General features: G+C 35.2%; 1 protein-coding gene across 2 annotated transcripts; it reads left to right on the top strand.

Moving 5' to 3' along the window:
- The first annotated feature begins 737 nt into the window (after positions 1-737).
- Positions 738-17,722, top strand: LOC141341148 (uncharacterized). 2 transcript variants are annotated; one of them, XM_073846288.1, is made up of 9 exons: positions 738-993; positions 2,938-3,185; positions 3,298-3,412; positions 13,590-13,666; positions 13,874-14,071; positions 14,163-14,300; positions 16,820-16,909; positions 17,024-17,167; positions 17,374-17,722. In XM_073846288.1, exons 2-9 carry the CDS (start codon positions 2,946-2,948, stop codon positions 17,500-17,502), a joined length of 1,131 nt encoding a protein of 376 aa, XP_073702389.1. In that variant the 5' UTR covers positions 738-993; positions 2,938-2,945; the 3' UTR covers positions 17,503-17,722. The 2 variants fall into 2 exon arrangements, with proteins under 2 accessions (XP_073702389.1, XP_073702390.1); XM_073846289.1 differs by having other exon boundaries at positions 13,593-13,666.
- Positions 17,723-18,105: the final 383 nt, after the last annotated feature.

The raw sequence follows: 18,105 nt of genomic DNA on the forward strand, positions 1-18,105 counted from the left end.
TGAAGGGTCACGTGACTGCGGTAATGATGCTAAAAATTCAGCTTTGAATTCACAGGAATAAATCACATTTTAAAATATATTCAAATAGAACAATTTTATTTTAAATAGTAAAAAAATATTTCACAATTTTAACATTTTTGCTGTACTTTGGATCAAATAAATGCAGGCTTGGTAATCAGAATCTTTAAAAAACACTAAAAATTTTACTGTTCAAAAACTTTCGACTGGAAGTCTATGTAGAATAATAATGACAGATTAATTTTTATTTTAAATTATGACTTTGGCATTTCAACAATTATGAAAACAAGATAATCATTCCGTTTCACTGTGATGTGGTTTAGTAGTAATTTTTACTAAGTTTTGGAAGTGCACAACCTATCAACGAGTAATTGTGATCCCACTATTTCCCCATTAATATAACATAACATATTAATATAACTAAATGTTACTTTAAATTTTAAATAAATTACAAATAAAAAATGAATACGCCCATGAGACGAGACAAAAATATGAATAAGCTAATTCTAGTGAATATAAAAAAAATGTAAAAGCTTTTATTTTATTTACATTTATAACAGATTGCACACAATATATTTTTGTGTATATACTATATTTTTTATTACTATTGTCATTATAAGTATTGTTACTATTATTGTTATTACATTATAGTCTTTCTGACTATCTGGTGGTTTGTGTGTGCTGACTTCACATTGCTGTAGCGATGATGATGCTCCCTCTGTAGTCCGGTTATCTGCTTCTCTACTCAGTTTTTATGAGTACACGGGTGCAGCTGAATATCGTTTTGAGTCATTATGAATAGCATTATATGGAACAGTGACTTTGCGTAAGAGTGTTCAAACAAATGTAGTTAAAATGAGCCTACTCAGCAAATCCGTTTACCTGTAAGCGGTGTACAAAGTCAGAGTCTATGTGAAGGTGGTGGAGCACTGGAGCACTGATACCGATACGAGTCAAAACAGCTGGAAAGATAAGGTACGTCTGGGAAAGCGCTTATTCAGGTTTGTGCCGGGTGGGTAGGTTTGTGTTTTTAGCTTTAGCAATGTTGTAGTAGGTCATATTAGCTTTTGGAGAGAACAGCATTTGCTTCCTGTGCTAAACTGCTGACTATTATTGTTATTATTAGTGATCCTTGGATATTTCTAACATGAGTCCGTGAAAATCATATCACAGCCACTGTTATTGTTGTTAATCACCACTGTCGTCAAATTATAATACTGTAAAAGTGCATAAAGTTAGATTAAAAATAAAATTTATTCATTATGGTTTTATAGAAGGAGCCACAAGTGTATTTTCTAGTGACATTAATTTTATAGTAACCATGCTGAGTGTTGTACATTTTTGTAAATAGTATACTTCTATGTTTCGATATTTCTATAAATAGTATACAACCTATATATAAAATGCTCCTATTTTTTCAGCAAATAAGCATAAATGTACTCTTCCCAGTTTTACTACCAGAAGTTTTTGAACAGTAAGATTTTTAATGTTTTTAAAGGAATCTCTTCAGCTCACCAAGCCTGCATTTATTTAAAAACAGTACAATTTTGAAACATTGTTTCTATTTAAATTAACATTTTCTATTTAATTCTATTTGTAATGTAATTTATTCCTGTGATTTCAAAGCTATATTTTCAGCATCATTACTCCAGTCTTCAGTGTCACATGATCCTTCAGAATTAATTCTGATTTTCTGATTTGCTGTTAAATGCTAATAAAGAAGCATTTATTATTATTATTTTCTATTATTCTATTCTATTATATCTAAAATAAAAGCCTTTGTAACATTATTCACTTTACCATTCAAAAGCTTGTAGTTAGTATATATTTTTTGGGTAAGAAATTATAGAAATTAATACTTTTATTTAGCAAGGATGTTTTAAATTGATCATGATAAAGACATTTATAAATGCTGTTCTTCTGAACTTTCTATTCATAAATGAAACCGGAAAAAATTCTACTCAGCTGTTTTCAACATAATAGTAATAATAAATGTTTTTTTGAGCAGCAAATCAGAATATAAGAATGATTTCTGAAGGATCATGTGACTGAATTAATGATGCTAAAATTCAACTGTGAAATCACAGGATAGATTAATTTAAAAATATATTCAAATAGAAAACAGTTATTTTAAATAGTAAAAATATTTCAAAATTGTACAGTTTTTTTCTGCACTTTGGATCAAATAAATGTAGGCTTGGCTTAGCAGAATAGACTTCTTTAAAAAAAATCTTACTGTTCTAAAACTTTTGACTGGTAGTGTAGGTGCTTGGCCTTCAGAAAATATTTGTCAATCTGAGTGGTTTCAGCTAAATAAGGTTTTTTCTTCTTTTGCAATTTTTGCAACCACCAATTACTCAATACAATAGTGAACTTTGTTGTTAATTTTTAGTAAATAGTACATTTACAGTAAATAGTAATAGTAAATACAAATTAGATAAAAAAATGAATAAAAAAAACTTACATGAAAAACATTAAAGTTGAAGTACTAAAATTACTAAAACTGAAATACAAATAAAAAAACTAATATGAATTCTTAAAACAAAAAAGACAAGAACTAAAACTGAAACTATAAAAATAAAGAGAATTTAAACTACAAATAAATGTACTGTGATTTAGCAGTTTTCTAGAAAAAATATGCACGCACAAAATATGGGAGAGCCATTAAAAATATTTTTTTAAACAGCAATTACAATTGAATATCAGTTCACTTTGTTATGCCAAAATGATGGCATAAGTTACTTGAGGTTTTTTTTAGTTACACAAAATAAAGAACAAGTCATGGGACACCAAGTCCCAACTATTTATAGAATGTGCCCTGTTTTTATTTATTAGTTTTTTTGCCTGTTTATTCAGTTTATTGAATTCAGGGAATTCAGGTGTCAGCTTGGGTTCATTGCTTTCACTCCGTCCATTCAGGTGCTGTGATGGTGGAGGACGGGACCATCATGAGGGGGCGGGTAACAGTGTACTCAGTGCCCAGCTGTCCTCACTGCATACAAGCCAAAGCTACTCTAAGTACATTAGGTGTGCCTGTGTGTGATGTGGATGTGAACAAGCATAGAGAAATAAGAGCACGATTGAAGGAGCTCACAGGTCACATTACCGTACCACAGATATTCTTCAATAACCTGTATGTGGGAAACAACGAGGACCTCCAGAACCTGGTAAGATGAGTAGCAGTAATTAATGTATGATTTCACTATTGACTATACTCTGGAAATATATTTATTTCTGGGAAACTGGATGGGGACAAAATAGCGTTTTTTGTGTTCTTAGGATTCTGAGCGGCTGGAACGCCTCGTCCAATCAGTAAGAGAGGAACCTGTCCCACTGGATGCTCCACCTGTACCTGGAGAAAACAGTCTTGACTCTGATGGTGAGATTGATGGAGGTTAGTATGAACTGTCTAGGATGTTTTCCTTAAGTACTTCCTCATACTTATTTGCTGGTATTGATTGTTTTAAGGAATGACTGCTATTTTTTAGGCTACTGGCTCACTTTTAAAGCGGTCATCGGATGCAAAACTAACTTTTACATGTTGTTTGAACATTAACATGTTGGTAGTTTGTGTACACAACCACCCTACAATGATTCATGAGTTCGCACTCTCATATAATGTGATAAGGCAAATTTAATAAGCATATTTGGCGTGCTGTCCAGGGGGAGGGCTCCGATGCTGTCCAGGGGGTAGGATGCTAGAAAACCGTCTTGGAACAGAGGTGAGCTGGCTGTATTTATATACGAATTGAGCTTGTTAAGGTGATTGGCTGATGAGCTCCACCTGGTCCAGGTTGATTATCTGATCGTGCTCCTCCCGAACCTTGTTAATAAAATAGGGTTGTGCCGATAGACGATAGTATCGTGTATCGACGATAGTCAGAGATATCGCCTGTTGCTGATGCCTTTGACGATAGTTAGACGATTATTATTTTTATCCGTCAACAAAGAACTTAACTTTAGCAATGCAGCACAGAGAGTCTGTTCTAGGATGCTTCAGAAACTTGCCGCGGTATAAACACACGCATAGAGAGGCCACAGCGCCTTAACGCACCTCGTGCAGTGAAAATGGGAGATTTTCATCATACAGTACGGTGGTAGATTCTAAAGGGAGTGTTATATTATATTAGCATTGCAGTCATTAGGATAACAGAGGTAGTAAAACCTGGTTCAGGCTGAATTAATTACGATGTATCATAATCAGTCTGTATATAGTAAACATAAACATTCATCTCAGTAACGTCTATAGGCGTTAATTAGAATTACGATGCGATCAGATGGCGCTAAAAATACGCACGTGAATTACACGCGCATCACTTCTCCGCATTCAATATGAACTGAACTACAACATCACCTGATGACAACGGTCAGACATACAGCGGTAACATACTCGCAATATGACGGGTAAAGAAATATTCATTCATTTACATTCTGGCACGCACATTTACAACTCACTCACTGACGATAGCAGAGAATGAAACCGAAAGTAACTTGAACAACTCCGGCAGATAGCGCTCTGTACACGCACAACTTAATCATATGCCAAAAGAAAGTCTACCTTTACAAAACGAATAAGGAATTTAGTACATAGATAATTAATTAAATTAGCACGATAGTATCGTGTATCGGCGATCTCTCAGGCTGACGATAGGGCGATATGAAAATTGAGCATATCGCCCAACACTATAATAAAACATAATTAAAAATTTTATCTTTAAAAGTAATATCTCAGGTCATTCTCAGCTTCTTGTCGTTGTGATGGCACACAGTTGATTGACATGAGCGCCATACCTTAGACCCGCCCTCACCGAGCTGAAACAGTCCGAATGTGATCGCCATTGTGTGACTCAGGTGCAGAGGAAGACACTAATTGAGCGAATGAGGTGTTCTGTTGTTGGATGTAATCATGAACAAAGCAGTCGTCATTTACTCCAGACATCTGAGCCGCTGAAGACGCAGAGGATTAACGTTACTTTCGGTTTTAAAAGGAAAGCGCCGATCCCGATGTACAGTGGGTACGGAAAGTATTCAGACCCCCTTAAATGTTTCACTCTTTGTTAAATTGCAGCCATTTGCTAAAATCATTTAAGTAAATTTTTTCCTCATTAATGTACACACAGCACCCCATATTGACAGAAAAACACAGAATTGTTGACATTTTTGCAGATTTATTAAAAGAAGAAAAACTGAAATATCACATGATTCTAAGTATTCAGACCCTTTGCTTTGACACTCATATATTTAACTCAGGTGCTGTCCATTTCTTCTGATCATCCTTGCAATGGTTCTACACCTTCATTTGAGTCCAGCTGTGTTTGATTATACTGATTGGACTTGATTAGGAAAGCCACACACCTGTCTATATAAGACCTTACAGCTCGCAGTGCTTGTCAGAGCAAATGAGAATCATGAGGTCAAAGGAACTGCCTGAAGAGCTCAGAGACAGAATTGTGGCAAGGCGCAGATCTGGCCAAGGTTACAAAAAAATTCTACTGCACTTAAGGTTCCTAAGAGCACAGTGGCCTCCATAATCCTTAAATGGAAGACGTTTGGGACGACCAGAACCCTTCCTAGAGCTGGCTGTCCGGCCAAACTGAGCTATCGGGGGAGAAGAGCCTTGGTGAGAGAGGTAAAGAAGAACCCAAAGATCACTGTGGCTGAGCTCCAGAGATGCAGTCGGGAGATGGGAGAAAGTTGTAGAAAGTCAACCATCACTCCAGCCCTCCACCAGTCGGGGCTTTATGGCAGAGTGGCCCGACGGAAGCCTCTCCTCAGTGCAAGACACATGAAAGCCCGCATGGAGTTTGCTAAAAACACCTGAAGGACTCCAAGATGGTGAGAAATAAGATTCTCTGGTCTGATGAGACCAAGATAGAACTTTTTGGCCTTAATTCTAAACGGTATGTGTGGAGAAAACCAGGCACTGCTCATCACCTGTCCAATACAGTCCCAGCAGTGAAGCATGGTGGTGGCAGCATCATGCTGCGGGGGTGTTTTTCAGCTGCAGGGACAGGACGACTGGTTGCAATCGAGGGAAAGATGAATGCGGCACAAGTACAGGGATATCCTGGACGAAAACCTTCTCCAGAGTGCTCAGGACCTCAGACTGGGCCGAGGGTTTACCTTCCAACAAGACAATGACCCTAAGCACACAGCTAAAAGAACGAAGGAGTGGCTTCACAACAACTCTGAGACTGTTCTTGAATGGCCCAGCCAGAGCCCTGACTTAAACCCAATTGAGCATCTCTGGAGAGACCTAAAAACTGCTGTCCACCAACGTTTACCATCCAACCTGACAGAACTGGAGAGGATCTGGAGGAATGGCAGAGGATCCCCAAATCCAGGTGTGAAAAACTTGTTGCATCTTTCCCAAAAAGACTCATGGCTTTATTAGATCAAAAGGGTGCTTCTACTAAACACTGAGCAAAGGGTCTGAATACTTAGGACCATGTGATATTTCAGTTTTTCTTTTTTAATAAATCTGCAAAAATGTCAACAATTCTGTGTTTTTCTGTCAATATGGGGTGCTGTGTGTATATTAATGAGGAAAAAAAAATTAACTTAAATGATTTCAGCAAATGGCTACAATATAACAAAGAGTGAAACATTTAAGGGGGTCTGAATACTTTCCGTACCCACTGTACATATGCGTCTATGTTCGTGTGAATCATTCGTGATGCAGCTTCACCCACAGCAGAAGTGAGTATAAGGGTTTTTATGCGTCTTTGCAAATGATCTTTCTTAATAATGTGCTTGTTGGCAAGTTTCGCCGATAAACGCGGCTAAACGCGGCTAAAGTAAACATTACAGCTCGTAATCCCACAGCAGAGAGGGGCGGGGCGAGCAGAGCTCATTTTCAGTTAAAGGGCCAATGCAATAAAATGAGCTGATATTTTGCAGAGCTGATTTTGACAAGGTAAAAGGGTGTTTTTTTACACTACTATTAAGAATTTTTAACCAAAGTATATTACAGACTTTTTATTAAGACCCTAAAGATTCATATGAACTTGTGGAAAATGGGCATCCAATGACCGCTTTAAAGAAACTAAGAAAACTTTGTTTTTGTTTTTTCTGTATTTTTTTGTGCCTGCATGTGAGCCAACCTTTCCATATCACCAGCTGTTTCTCCACTGATATCTGCTGTTGTCAGTTTCATATTGATGAAAGATAACTGAATCAGTCCATTCCCCAGGGGTCTTTTATACAACTGGAAATTGTATTTTATTAATGGTTATAACAGAGCCCCGTTTCCTGGTTCAGAAGGTGCTTTGACTGATAAAATGTCTCAACTCAGTGCAAACTGATAAATCCTTGTTTTTACTAGTTTGTGGTCAGTAAGATGTTTTTTTTTATGTTTTTGAAAGAAGTCTCTTATGCTCACCGATGCATTTATTTAATCAAAATACAGAAAAAACAGCAATAATGTGAAATATTATTTTAATTTAATATACACTGCTGTTCAAAAGTTTGAAAGATGAATAAGAAGTTAAAAAGAACAGCACTCTTGAAGTAGAAATCTTTTCTAACAATATATGCTTCTGTTCGGAAGTTTGTGGTCAGTATTTTTTCCTCCTTTTTTAAAAAAATAAAAACTTTTATTCAGTAAGGATGTATTAAATGAATAAACAGTGATCAAAGTAAAAAAGAATTCTATAATAAATAAATACTGTACTTTTTAACTTAAGATATTAACAATTTCAATTGTAATAATATTATACAATATCATTTTTTTCTGTATTTTTGAACAAATAAATTCAGCCTTGGTGAGCGCAAGAGATTTCTTTAAAACACACTAAAATTCTTACTTATTCAAAATTGAATTTGAATGTTTTAAAATTTAATTTGTCTTTCAATGTAATGCATCCTTTATCAATAAAGTATTCATTGAAATAGTTTAACATGATGAGGAATATAAATTCTGTCAATAATGCAAAACGTTTCCTATTGTATTCTACAGTTCTAGTCTAATGCATTGAATGCAATGAATTTCAATAGTCAGGCTGTACATCTTTAGGAGAGTTTAAGTGTTGGAGGGTTGCGGACATAGAAGAGTTTAGGAAGAGCGAGGTGATTGTCAGGATGTACAGCTGCTAGACTGGATGTACAGAGAAAAAGGTGTGGGCAGCTTACTTCAGCTCTCTCTGTTTCAGCAAGCCAAAATCTGAAGGAATTTATTTGGGTGTTACATTAACAAACTCTATTGTTATCATTGTTATCAAGCCAAAAAAAAGGTTAGCTATGACTAGGACAGGAAACCAAATCTTTGAGGGACAAGTCATGACTTACTGTAAATCTGTTAAGCCCTGCTGCCTTACTGGCCTGTCAATCAACGAACAATACATTAATTATGCCACTTATTAATCTTTATTAATGTTAGTTAATAAAAATACAGTCTTTCATTGTTTGTTTATGTTAGTTCACAGTGCATTAACTAATGTTAACAAACACAACTTAATAAGGATTAAATGCATTAGTAAATTCTAAAATTAACATTAACCAGGATTAATAAATGTTGTAGAAGTATTGTTCATTCTTAATTCATGTTAATCTGATAAATAGGCGATATTAGAGTCCAAAAGAACTTTGTTTGTATCACTCCGCTTGCGGTACTTCTTACAGCGAGTTTATTGGTAGATGCCAAAATCCACCATAATTTTAAAAATATTACTGTTTTTCTGTCACAGAATGTAGTTTTAAGAGGCTTTCATGTGAAACTGTACTTGTTTATAGTTCAAATATGCAGTTTGTTAATAAAGATAACGTCTATTTGAAATTTTGCGTCACCGTTTACGAACATGTGAGCTCATCAGCGCTGCCTTTGTACTTTTGACTGAATTGCCTAGCAACTTTTATGATGGCTGTTGTTGTTGTTTATTAAATATTATTATTCAGTAAATATTATTTTGTATAAATAATAATAGTAGTATATAATAATAGTGTTTAGTATTGAGAAACAGTGCGTGTGTTCTTGATAGTGATTTTAGCTATGTTTTTTGGCCATTAGATGTCAACAAGAGACTGAAAAATAAAAGCTTTTGCAAACGAAAGTTATTTTTCGAAATAGATTTTTGCGGCATCTAGCGGTGAGGTTGTGAATTGCAACCAAACGGCTCCCGTCCACCACTCACCCCTCCCTTTTCAGAAGCTACGGTGGCCCACACGGGATTAAGATGTCATCATTTTAGACAGCAAAGAGTAATGAGGTTTGTCCGTTTAGGGCTACTGTAGAAACAATACGGCGACTTCCATGTGAGGGGACCCGCGGTGTATGTAGATATAAACTGATAATTCTAAGGTAATAAAAACATAATGGTTCATTAAGGAAGGTCTTTATACACACCTGAAAACATAGTTATGTATACTATATTGCATTTCTGTCTAGAGATCATCTTAAATATTACACATTGCACCTTTAACAGATAAAAGGATATCAACATTACGACAACGATAATGCTTTCCTCATTCAGACTAATGTTTTATTGTGAATATGAGATTGAGCTGAGAATGAATGCTGTATCAGGTTCAGGTAATCACACTTGCTCAGTTCATCTCTCTTATACGCTACACTACATAATACATTGAGCTTTTAATACAATAATTTAATAAGCTTTTAATGAAGCAACTCAACGTTCCTTTGTTACTAGTTCAGAAGTCATGTTTCCGAATTAGTAACGGAGGCCTGGGCTTAGCTGTTCAACTGTCAAACTAACGTCTACGAGTTTGGGCGTGTCTTAAAACATATTATAAAGTGTAAAAAGGAAAAATGTACATTTATAATCTTATTTCACAGTCTCAGATTTAAACATGCCATGCTGACCTTCATATAGCATGTTTCAGTGGTCAGACACAGCCCTAGTCTATTCTAGTACAGTAATGATGGGTTCCTGCCCACAAAGACATTTCTGTGTTTACTTTCTGTAAACCAGTGAAAGGATGATGTATTGAATCATGTTTGCCATTGGTGTTGGCTCTCATAGATTGCTCTGGCTCCACTCATTTTCTTTGAGATAGGAAGGAAGCAGGTGAAATGACCCAGAGTTTAAAGGTCCCATATCGTACACATTTCTGGAGGTTTATTTTATTTGTTGATGTCCTTAAGAATATATATTTGCGGTATAAGTGCCAAAATCCATCTCAATATATTTTTACAGCTCCTTTTTTAGGAGCTCTGTCAAAAACAGGTCGATTTTGGCCCATCTAATTAATATTCATGAGCCTCTCTTCTGATTGGCCTGTTGTTTTCTGAGTGACGCACAACCAGGCCAATCACAGGTAACTACGGTCATGTAAGCTGTAAGCGTAAGCGAGCTCAGAGCAATAGAGAGAGCTGATACTCAACAGGATATTTTAGAATGATCATTAATGTTTTTTCTTTTACAAACACCGAATGCAGTAAGCTACATAACTGTTGCTTTAGTAAAGCCCCTTTCACAATGCGCGCTGATTCTGGAAAATTACGTGAACTGTGTGAACCAAAGCCAGAACCTAAAGGCAGTGTTGTAGTAATGATGCACGTTATCAAGCGACTCTTCACAACGAAAAATAACGTTACGTGCAAAGTGGAATGAAGCAGCGATCATCAGGCAGAGCCAGCTCCTCACTATCAGCGCTGAAGCACAGTTTGTTCAGGTTAGTTTCAGTTTAGTGAATCGTACGCGTCGCATTACATCTCACATCCAAACGTCACATGTCTTTATGGTTTGTGTGTAAAGCACGCACAGATCCCGGAAAACAACTGTGAATGAACCAAATTAAACAATTCCGGAACAAATCGTGGGACACATTATCCGTGTATTTACCGGAATCGCTGTGTGAAAGAGGCTGAAGTTGACGTGCCGCTGGTCTCTTATATTCACGTTGTTCTGAAGCCTGTGTAATGATCGTAGCTTGACATCTATCGACTGAACAGGGTTTTCTCCACTTGTTTTCCTGTTGTTGTTGCTCAATGGAATGGATGCGTTGTTGTCTGGGGGTTTGACAAAAGGAGGGTGGGACGTTGGTTTGTGACTGAAGGCGGTGACTTGAGTCGATCGGACGTCACATCGTTACGGAAGTCACAGCTGCTCGTGAAAATGAACAGCTACTTTAAGCAGGCTGTGTGCAGTTTACTGTGGATTGACTGTTTTGAAACTCATATGGTAGTTAGATAGCCCCTAGACCTTAGTTATCATGAAAAAAGCCAGGAAATTTTGATTTTGACGATATGGGACCTTTAATGGTTAGGAAGCATTTGAAGTCTGTGACTGGATAACAGAAGTGTGTTATTTAGGCTACTGGAGCATGTTCCCAACACAGCATTTACCTCTGAAGAAACGGCAGCATGTGGCGTAATGATGGGTATGCACGAGCAGGATGTCCAAAACCACAGTTTTAGTCTTACGCCAACTTCTTTAGATTCATCTTTCTGTTCTCACTTCTCTTAAATATGCTTGTCTAGACTTGTATGTGTTCTGTATGCGTCTCTAAAGCGTGGGGTTACACTCAATGATTATTTAATCATTTATGAGCTTGGTTCATTTCCAGTCATGTTAAATGTTAATTACTTGCTTGTTTGTAAGGCAGCACTATATTGATGTTCTTTTAGTCATTCAACATTAAGTATTAAACTGCAGTCAATTAAATCTTTATTATTTTTTTTATATTATTTCTGTACTGTTATTTATAAATAATAATAAACATTATTTATTTATTATTTTTTAATACTCCGGCTTAGGTGTGCTGTCTATTTTTAGTTTTTGTAATTAGAGCTTCACGGTTATTTAAATTAATAATCAAGATTGCAGTTACAGGTGCAGGAATGAATTAATCATAACAAGTGTCAATTACAGCGTTCCATTTAAGTCTACACACATTGCATCAAAATGTGATACTAAATGTGGAACATGTTTTTTTGCAGATGCTGAACATTTTAAGATCCCTGCCTGGTGCACAAATGCAATGGGGAATCAGATTTAGTGTTCAAAAGTTTGGGGTCAATTAGGTTTTTTATGTTTTTGAAAGAACAAAAAGTCTTTTTGTTAATCAAGTATGCATTTGTTTGATGAAAAATACGGTAAAAATAGAATACTGTGAAATATTATTATAATTTAAAATAACTGGTTTCTATTTGAATATATTTTCAAATGTAATTTATTCTTGTGATGCAAAGCTGAATTTTCATCATCATTACTCCAGTCTTCAGTGTCACATGATCCTTCAGAAAACATTCTGAAATGATGATTTGTTTAAGAAACATTTATGATTATCAATGTCAGAAACAGTTGTGCTGCCTAATAATTTTTGTGGATTTTTTAAAAGTTCAAAAGAACATAATTTTTTTAAAATAGAAATATTTTGTATTATTATAAATGCCTTTTAGTGTCATTTTTATTTTGTAATTTTAAGCATCCTTGTTGAATAAAAGTATACATTTCTTTAAAATCTTTCTGACCCTGAATATTTTGAACAATCACAATTAGTCATAATTGTGTAGCCATATTTATAAAATGTTTAAGATTGAAATGATAGAAAAGTATATGACAGAATGACAGCAACGACTTCTTCATAATATTTTAATTTCAGTTTCAATATTTCTTAAATCTATTTGCATATTTTTATTGATTAGTCTTGTCTTTCTTGCACATATTTAAAAGAAGTAGTTCACTTCCAGAAGAAAAATTTCCTGATAATTTACTCACCCCATGTCTTTCTTTCTTCAGTCAAAAAGAAATTAAAGTTTTTCAGAAAAACATGGATTTTTTGGAAAAAAAAAGGATGTTTCTCCATATAATGGACTTCAGTGGGGATCAATGGGTTGAAGGTCCAAATTGCAGTTTCAGTGCAGCTTCAAATGGCTCTACACAATCCCAACCGAGGAATAAGGGTCTTTTCTAGCAAAACAATCATTTTCTAAAAACTAATAATAATAATAATGTGCTTTTTAACCACAAATGCTCATCTTGCACTAGCTTGACCTCACGCTTTATGTAATCATGTTGGAAAGGTTGTTGAAAGTACCGACCTGTGTTTACAAAGCGGACGCGCAAAGAAAGTCAAATGGCCTTTCCAACGTGATTACATAATGCGTAAAGATGCACATTGCAGAGTTAGTTTAAAGTGTAAAAGCATTTGTGGTTAAAAAGTTAAAAAGTATATAAATTTTAAGGTTTATTTAGAAAACGACAGATCGTTTTACTAGATAAGAACCTTATTCCTCAGCTGGGATCGTGTAGAGCCCTTTGATTCTGCATTGAAACTGCAATTTAGGCCTTCAACCCGTTGATCCCCATTGAAGTCCACTATATGAAAAAATCCTGTAATATTTTTTCTCAAAAACTAATTTCTTTTCGACTGAAGAAAGAAAGACATGAACATTTTGGATGACACTGGATGAAAAGTATTTCGCAAAACCTAAAACATAAACCTACCTATAACTTTAACACAATACTTTTTTGCTGCTTTACAAGTGCTGGTATTTCCTTCAGGATATGCGTATCTAGTTATCAGTTACGTAATGGGTAAGAAAAAAAAAACAAAAAAAAAAAACTTTTGTGTTTGATTGTTTCTGTCGTTTCTTATTCTCTTGCCCAAAGCAGCCTGTGAGCTCTCGGAGGCACTGAGGAATCTGATCCTGAAACTGTACTCTGATCATCTCTCTGAAGATGGCAAGGTAACGCACCGTTACGCATCTCATCACACACTGCATATCAAACAGATGCAAGACCTTGTTCACCAGATTTGTCACAGATACAAACGCTACATGCACTCAGACATTTGATGTTTGTGTTGGATGAATGACCTGAGGAGCGTTACGCCACATTATGTTTTAAATAAGAAAGGTGCGTGTCATTGTGACCGTCTGGGTCTCCACTTTCAGACAGTTGATTACAAGGCCATGTCCCGGAGCCTGTACTTTGAGCGCTACTGTGATCTCGCTGTCCAACTTCAGCGTGTGGAGCTACTGTCTCTGAGTCGTGAAGAAAAACTGGCTTTCTTTATCAACATCTATAATGCCCTCGTCATACATGGGAACCTGCGTCTGGGCTTTCCAAAAAACATATGGCAAAGGTATCGGGTAAGAGAAGTGGAGATTTGGTGTTTAAGAATTTTAAGAAGTAAATGTGAAATGTTTTCAGTGCTTGTACATTTGGTCTGTTGTTTTCCAGTTCTTCAACTATGTGAGCTACTTCATCGGCGGTGAGGTGTTCACACTGCAGGATATTGAAAACGGAGTGCTTAGAGGAAATCGCAAAGGTGTGGCACAACTCCTGAAGCCCTTTTCTAGAAACGACCCTCGGCTGCAGGTAACCCAGATAGAGAATGTGTGGTTTGTTCACACTTGTTTTATGGAATCATGGTAAAAACCCCTGTTTTTTAAAGAATGTATCTCAAGGGTAAATTCTATGGAAGCCTGTTGCCACCACTAAATATAAATAAATATATTGTGGCTTTTTATCTCGCAATTCTCGGAACTAGCAAACTAACAATTCTGAGAATTGCGAGATATAAAGTCACAGTTTTTTTTTTCTCAGAAGTGCATGATATAAACTCTCAATTACAAGTTATAAAGTCAGAATTAAAGGTATAGTTTACCCAAAAATGAAAATTGGATGTTTATCTGCTTACCCCCAGGGCATCCAAGATGTAGGTCACTTTGTTTCTTCAGTAGAACACAAACAGAGATTTTTAGCTCAAGCCGTTGCTGTCTTCAGTCATATAATGGCAATCAATGGGCACCAAATCTTTGAGAGTTAAAAAAACATACACAGACAAACCCAAATTAAACCCTGCGGCTCTATGCGATACAAAAAGACACAAAACGATTAGTCGATTAGTTAACAGTATTTATATCGTTATTTAACTCTGATCCACCGCAACATTCAACTGTATTGAACAGCAACAGCCGGCGCGTGACGTGTCAACGTGTTCTGGCAATGTAGCCGGTGAATTTTCATTTTTTAGGTGAACTATTCCTTTAAGAAAATCTGAGAAAAAGTCTGAATTGTGAGTTTATATCTCGCAATTCTAAGAAAAAATTCAATTGCGAGTTTGTATCACAATTCTGGGGGAAAAAAAGTCAGAATTGTGAGTTTATATTTCGCAATTCTGACTTTATATCTCGCAATTGCAAGTTTATATCTCACAATTCTGAGAAAAAAGTCTGTTGTGAGTGTATATCACACAATTCTGAAAAAAAGGGGGGGAATTGTGAGTTTATATTTCGCAATTCTGACTTTATATCTTGCATTTGCACGTTTATATCTCACAATTCTGAGAAAAAAGTCAATTGTGAGTTTATATTTCGCAATTCGGACTATATCTCACAATTCTGAGAAAGTCAGTTGTGAGTTTATATCACACAATTCTGAGAAAAAGACTCTGAATTATAAGTTTGTATTACACAGTTCTGAGAAAAAGTCAATTGTGAGTTTATATCATGCAATTCTAAGAAAGAGTCACAATTATATAATTATATCTCGCAATTGCAAGTTTATATCTCAGAATTCTGAGAAAAGTCTGTTGTGAGTGTATATCACGCAATTCTGAGCAAAAGTCAGAATTGTGAGTTTATATTTTGCCATTCTGACTATATCTCACAATTGTGAGAAAAAGTCAATTGTGAGTTTGTATCACACAATTCTGAGAAAAATTCTGAGTTTATATCTCACAATTCTGACTTTATAACTGACTTTATAAATTGTACGTTTATATCACAATTCTGAGAAAAAAAAGTCAATCGTGAGTTTATATCACAATTCTTACTTTATAACTTTATTTGAGGTTATGTCTTGCCATTCTGACTTTACAACTCAAAATTGTGAATTTCTATCTTACAATTCTAAGAAAAAAGTCAATTGCGAGAAAAAGTTCAGAATTGTGAGATAAAGAGTCGCAATTACCTTTTTTTTCAGTGGCTTCCATAAAATTCAGATTTGTATTGCCTGTAATTTATAGGAGAAAGGTACCTCAATTTTTGCATTTTATTTTGCAAATTACTTCAGCAGGTTCCAGGTGTATTTGGAAATATTTCAAGTTTGCTTTAATAAATCTATTAAACGAAAGATATTAGAGCTGAAAAAAAGATTTAAATAATTAAAAATAGTTTAATTTAACTTTTAACTTTAATTAATTAATTTTCAGTAAAATTCAGTAAAAAAAAAAAGAAAAGGAAGTCTAATCCTGGCTTTTATGTTTTATGTTAAACCAGTGTGTACATACACTACATTTCAAAAGATTTTTTTTTTTTTTTTTTGTTTAGAAATATTTTTTATTCAACAAGGAAACATTAAATGGATGTGACCGTAAAGACATTTATAATGTTACAAAAAATATATATTTCAATTAAATTATGTTCTTTTGAACTTTATAGTCAACAAAGAATCCTGAAAAAAGGTTCCAAACATATTTAGCAGCACAACACTTTCCAACGTTGTTAATAAAAGTAACAAATAAGCATATTTGATTTCTGAATGATTTCTGAAAGAATTATGTGACACTGAAGACTGGAGTAATGATGCTTTGCATAACAGGAATAAATTACATTTTTAAAATGTATTCAAATAAACAACATTTATTTTAAATTGTAATAATATTTCACAATATAACTGTTTTTACTGTATTTTCGATCAAATAAATGCGATAATTTGTGAGCATAAGAGATGTCTTTCAAAAACATTAAGACATCTTACCAACACTAGACTTTTGAACAGAAGTCTATTGAAATTGTGGAGGTACTTTTTAGACAAAAAAAAAAAGCTGAGAAGCTGGAGTAGAATATATCTGAATGTTATCATCATTAGTAATGTGTGTCTTCATCCATTAGGTGGCACTTCCTGATGTTGAGCCTCTTGTTCATTTTGCACTGAACTGTGGTGCAAAGAGCTGCCCTCCAATTAAGACATACACAGCACAGGTTAACATCCTAAGTACTCTCATTTACAATACAGTGTATAAATGTCTAAATTCTTCAGACAGTGTAAAGCAAATAGTGTTTTATAGCCAAGTCTTCCTGTGTGTTTCACATCAGGACATTGATAGTCAGTTGCGAGCAGCAGCAGAAGCGTTCCTGGAGAATGACGACAGCGTTGTGATTGACAGCGTGAGACGAGAAGTGAAGCTCAGCCAGATCTTTAAATGGTACAAGGCAGATTTTGGAGGCACTGATGAAAAGGTATTACTAAAATATATCATCACTCTCAATTCATGCACATGGAAGATAATCTTGTGGTTTCATTGTAAGTCATAGTTTTTTTCTTCTATTTAACAGTAAAGGAGATGTTTAGCAGAATTCCAAAGATGCCCTTTTCCATACAATGCAAGTGTTTGGTTCTATCTTTAAACATGCACTTGCTAAGTTAGTAATGTTTTGTTTTTCAGCTGCTGAACTGGGTGTTTGACCATATGGGAGCATCACAGAAGAAGAGGAATCTGCAGACTCTGCTGTCAGAAGGAAAGGTCAAAGTGAGCTATCTGCCCTATGACTGGTCTATAAACAGCTCAGACTGAACTAAACCACATTCTCATGCACATGATCGCTCTATCACTGACTCATTGCGGGTCTGTGTTTCTCTTGAACACGTGCATCAGAGACGAGCGATTCAAAACAAAACTGTACCCTGAAACTATGCATTTCGAACCCTTTACCTTGTTCTTCCACCTCCCAAAGGGCAATGTGATACTGTAGCCTAATATTTCTAACTAAATTTTATACTTATAACTTTCCAAATTGTATTGCAGTGTTTTGCACCAATTATTATGCAGTTACATGTCTTAAATATTCTCATGCCAGGATGTCTTTAATTTATCTGCATTATTATATGTATTGTACTGTATCTACAGTGCCTTGCAAAAGTATTCATACCCCCTTTTCACAATTATGTTGCTGTCTTATGTTAAACTGCTTTAAATTACCCTTTTCCCACATCAATCTACACTCCATACACCATAATGACAAAGCAAAAACAGAATTGTCACAACAATTCATTAAAAAAGTCAATTTATTAAAAATCAAAAAGCTCAAATAAGTACATTGCATAAGTATTCATACCCTTGGCCAGGAGGCCAGATCTAGGAAGAGTCCTGGTTGTTTCCATTCCAATTCTTCCATTA

The sequence above is a fragment of the Garra rufa genome, chromosome 8 (assembly GCF_049309525.1).
Source record: "Garra rufa chromosome 8, GarRuf1.0, whole genome shotgun sequence".
In the NCBI taxonomy this organism is placed as follows: Eukaryota; Metazoa; Chordata; class Actinopteri; order Cypriniformes; family Cyprinidae; genus Garra; species Garra rufa.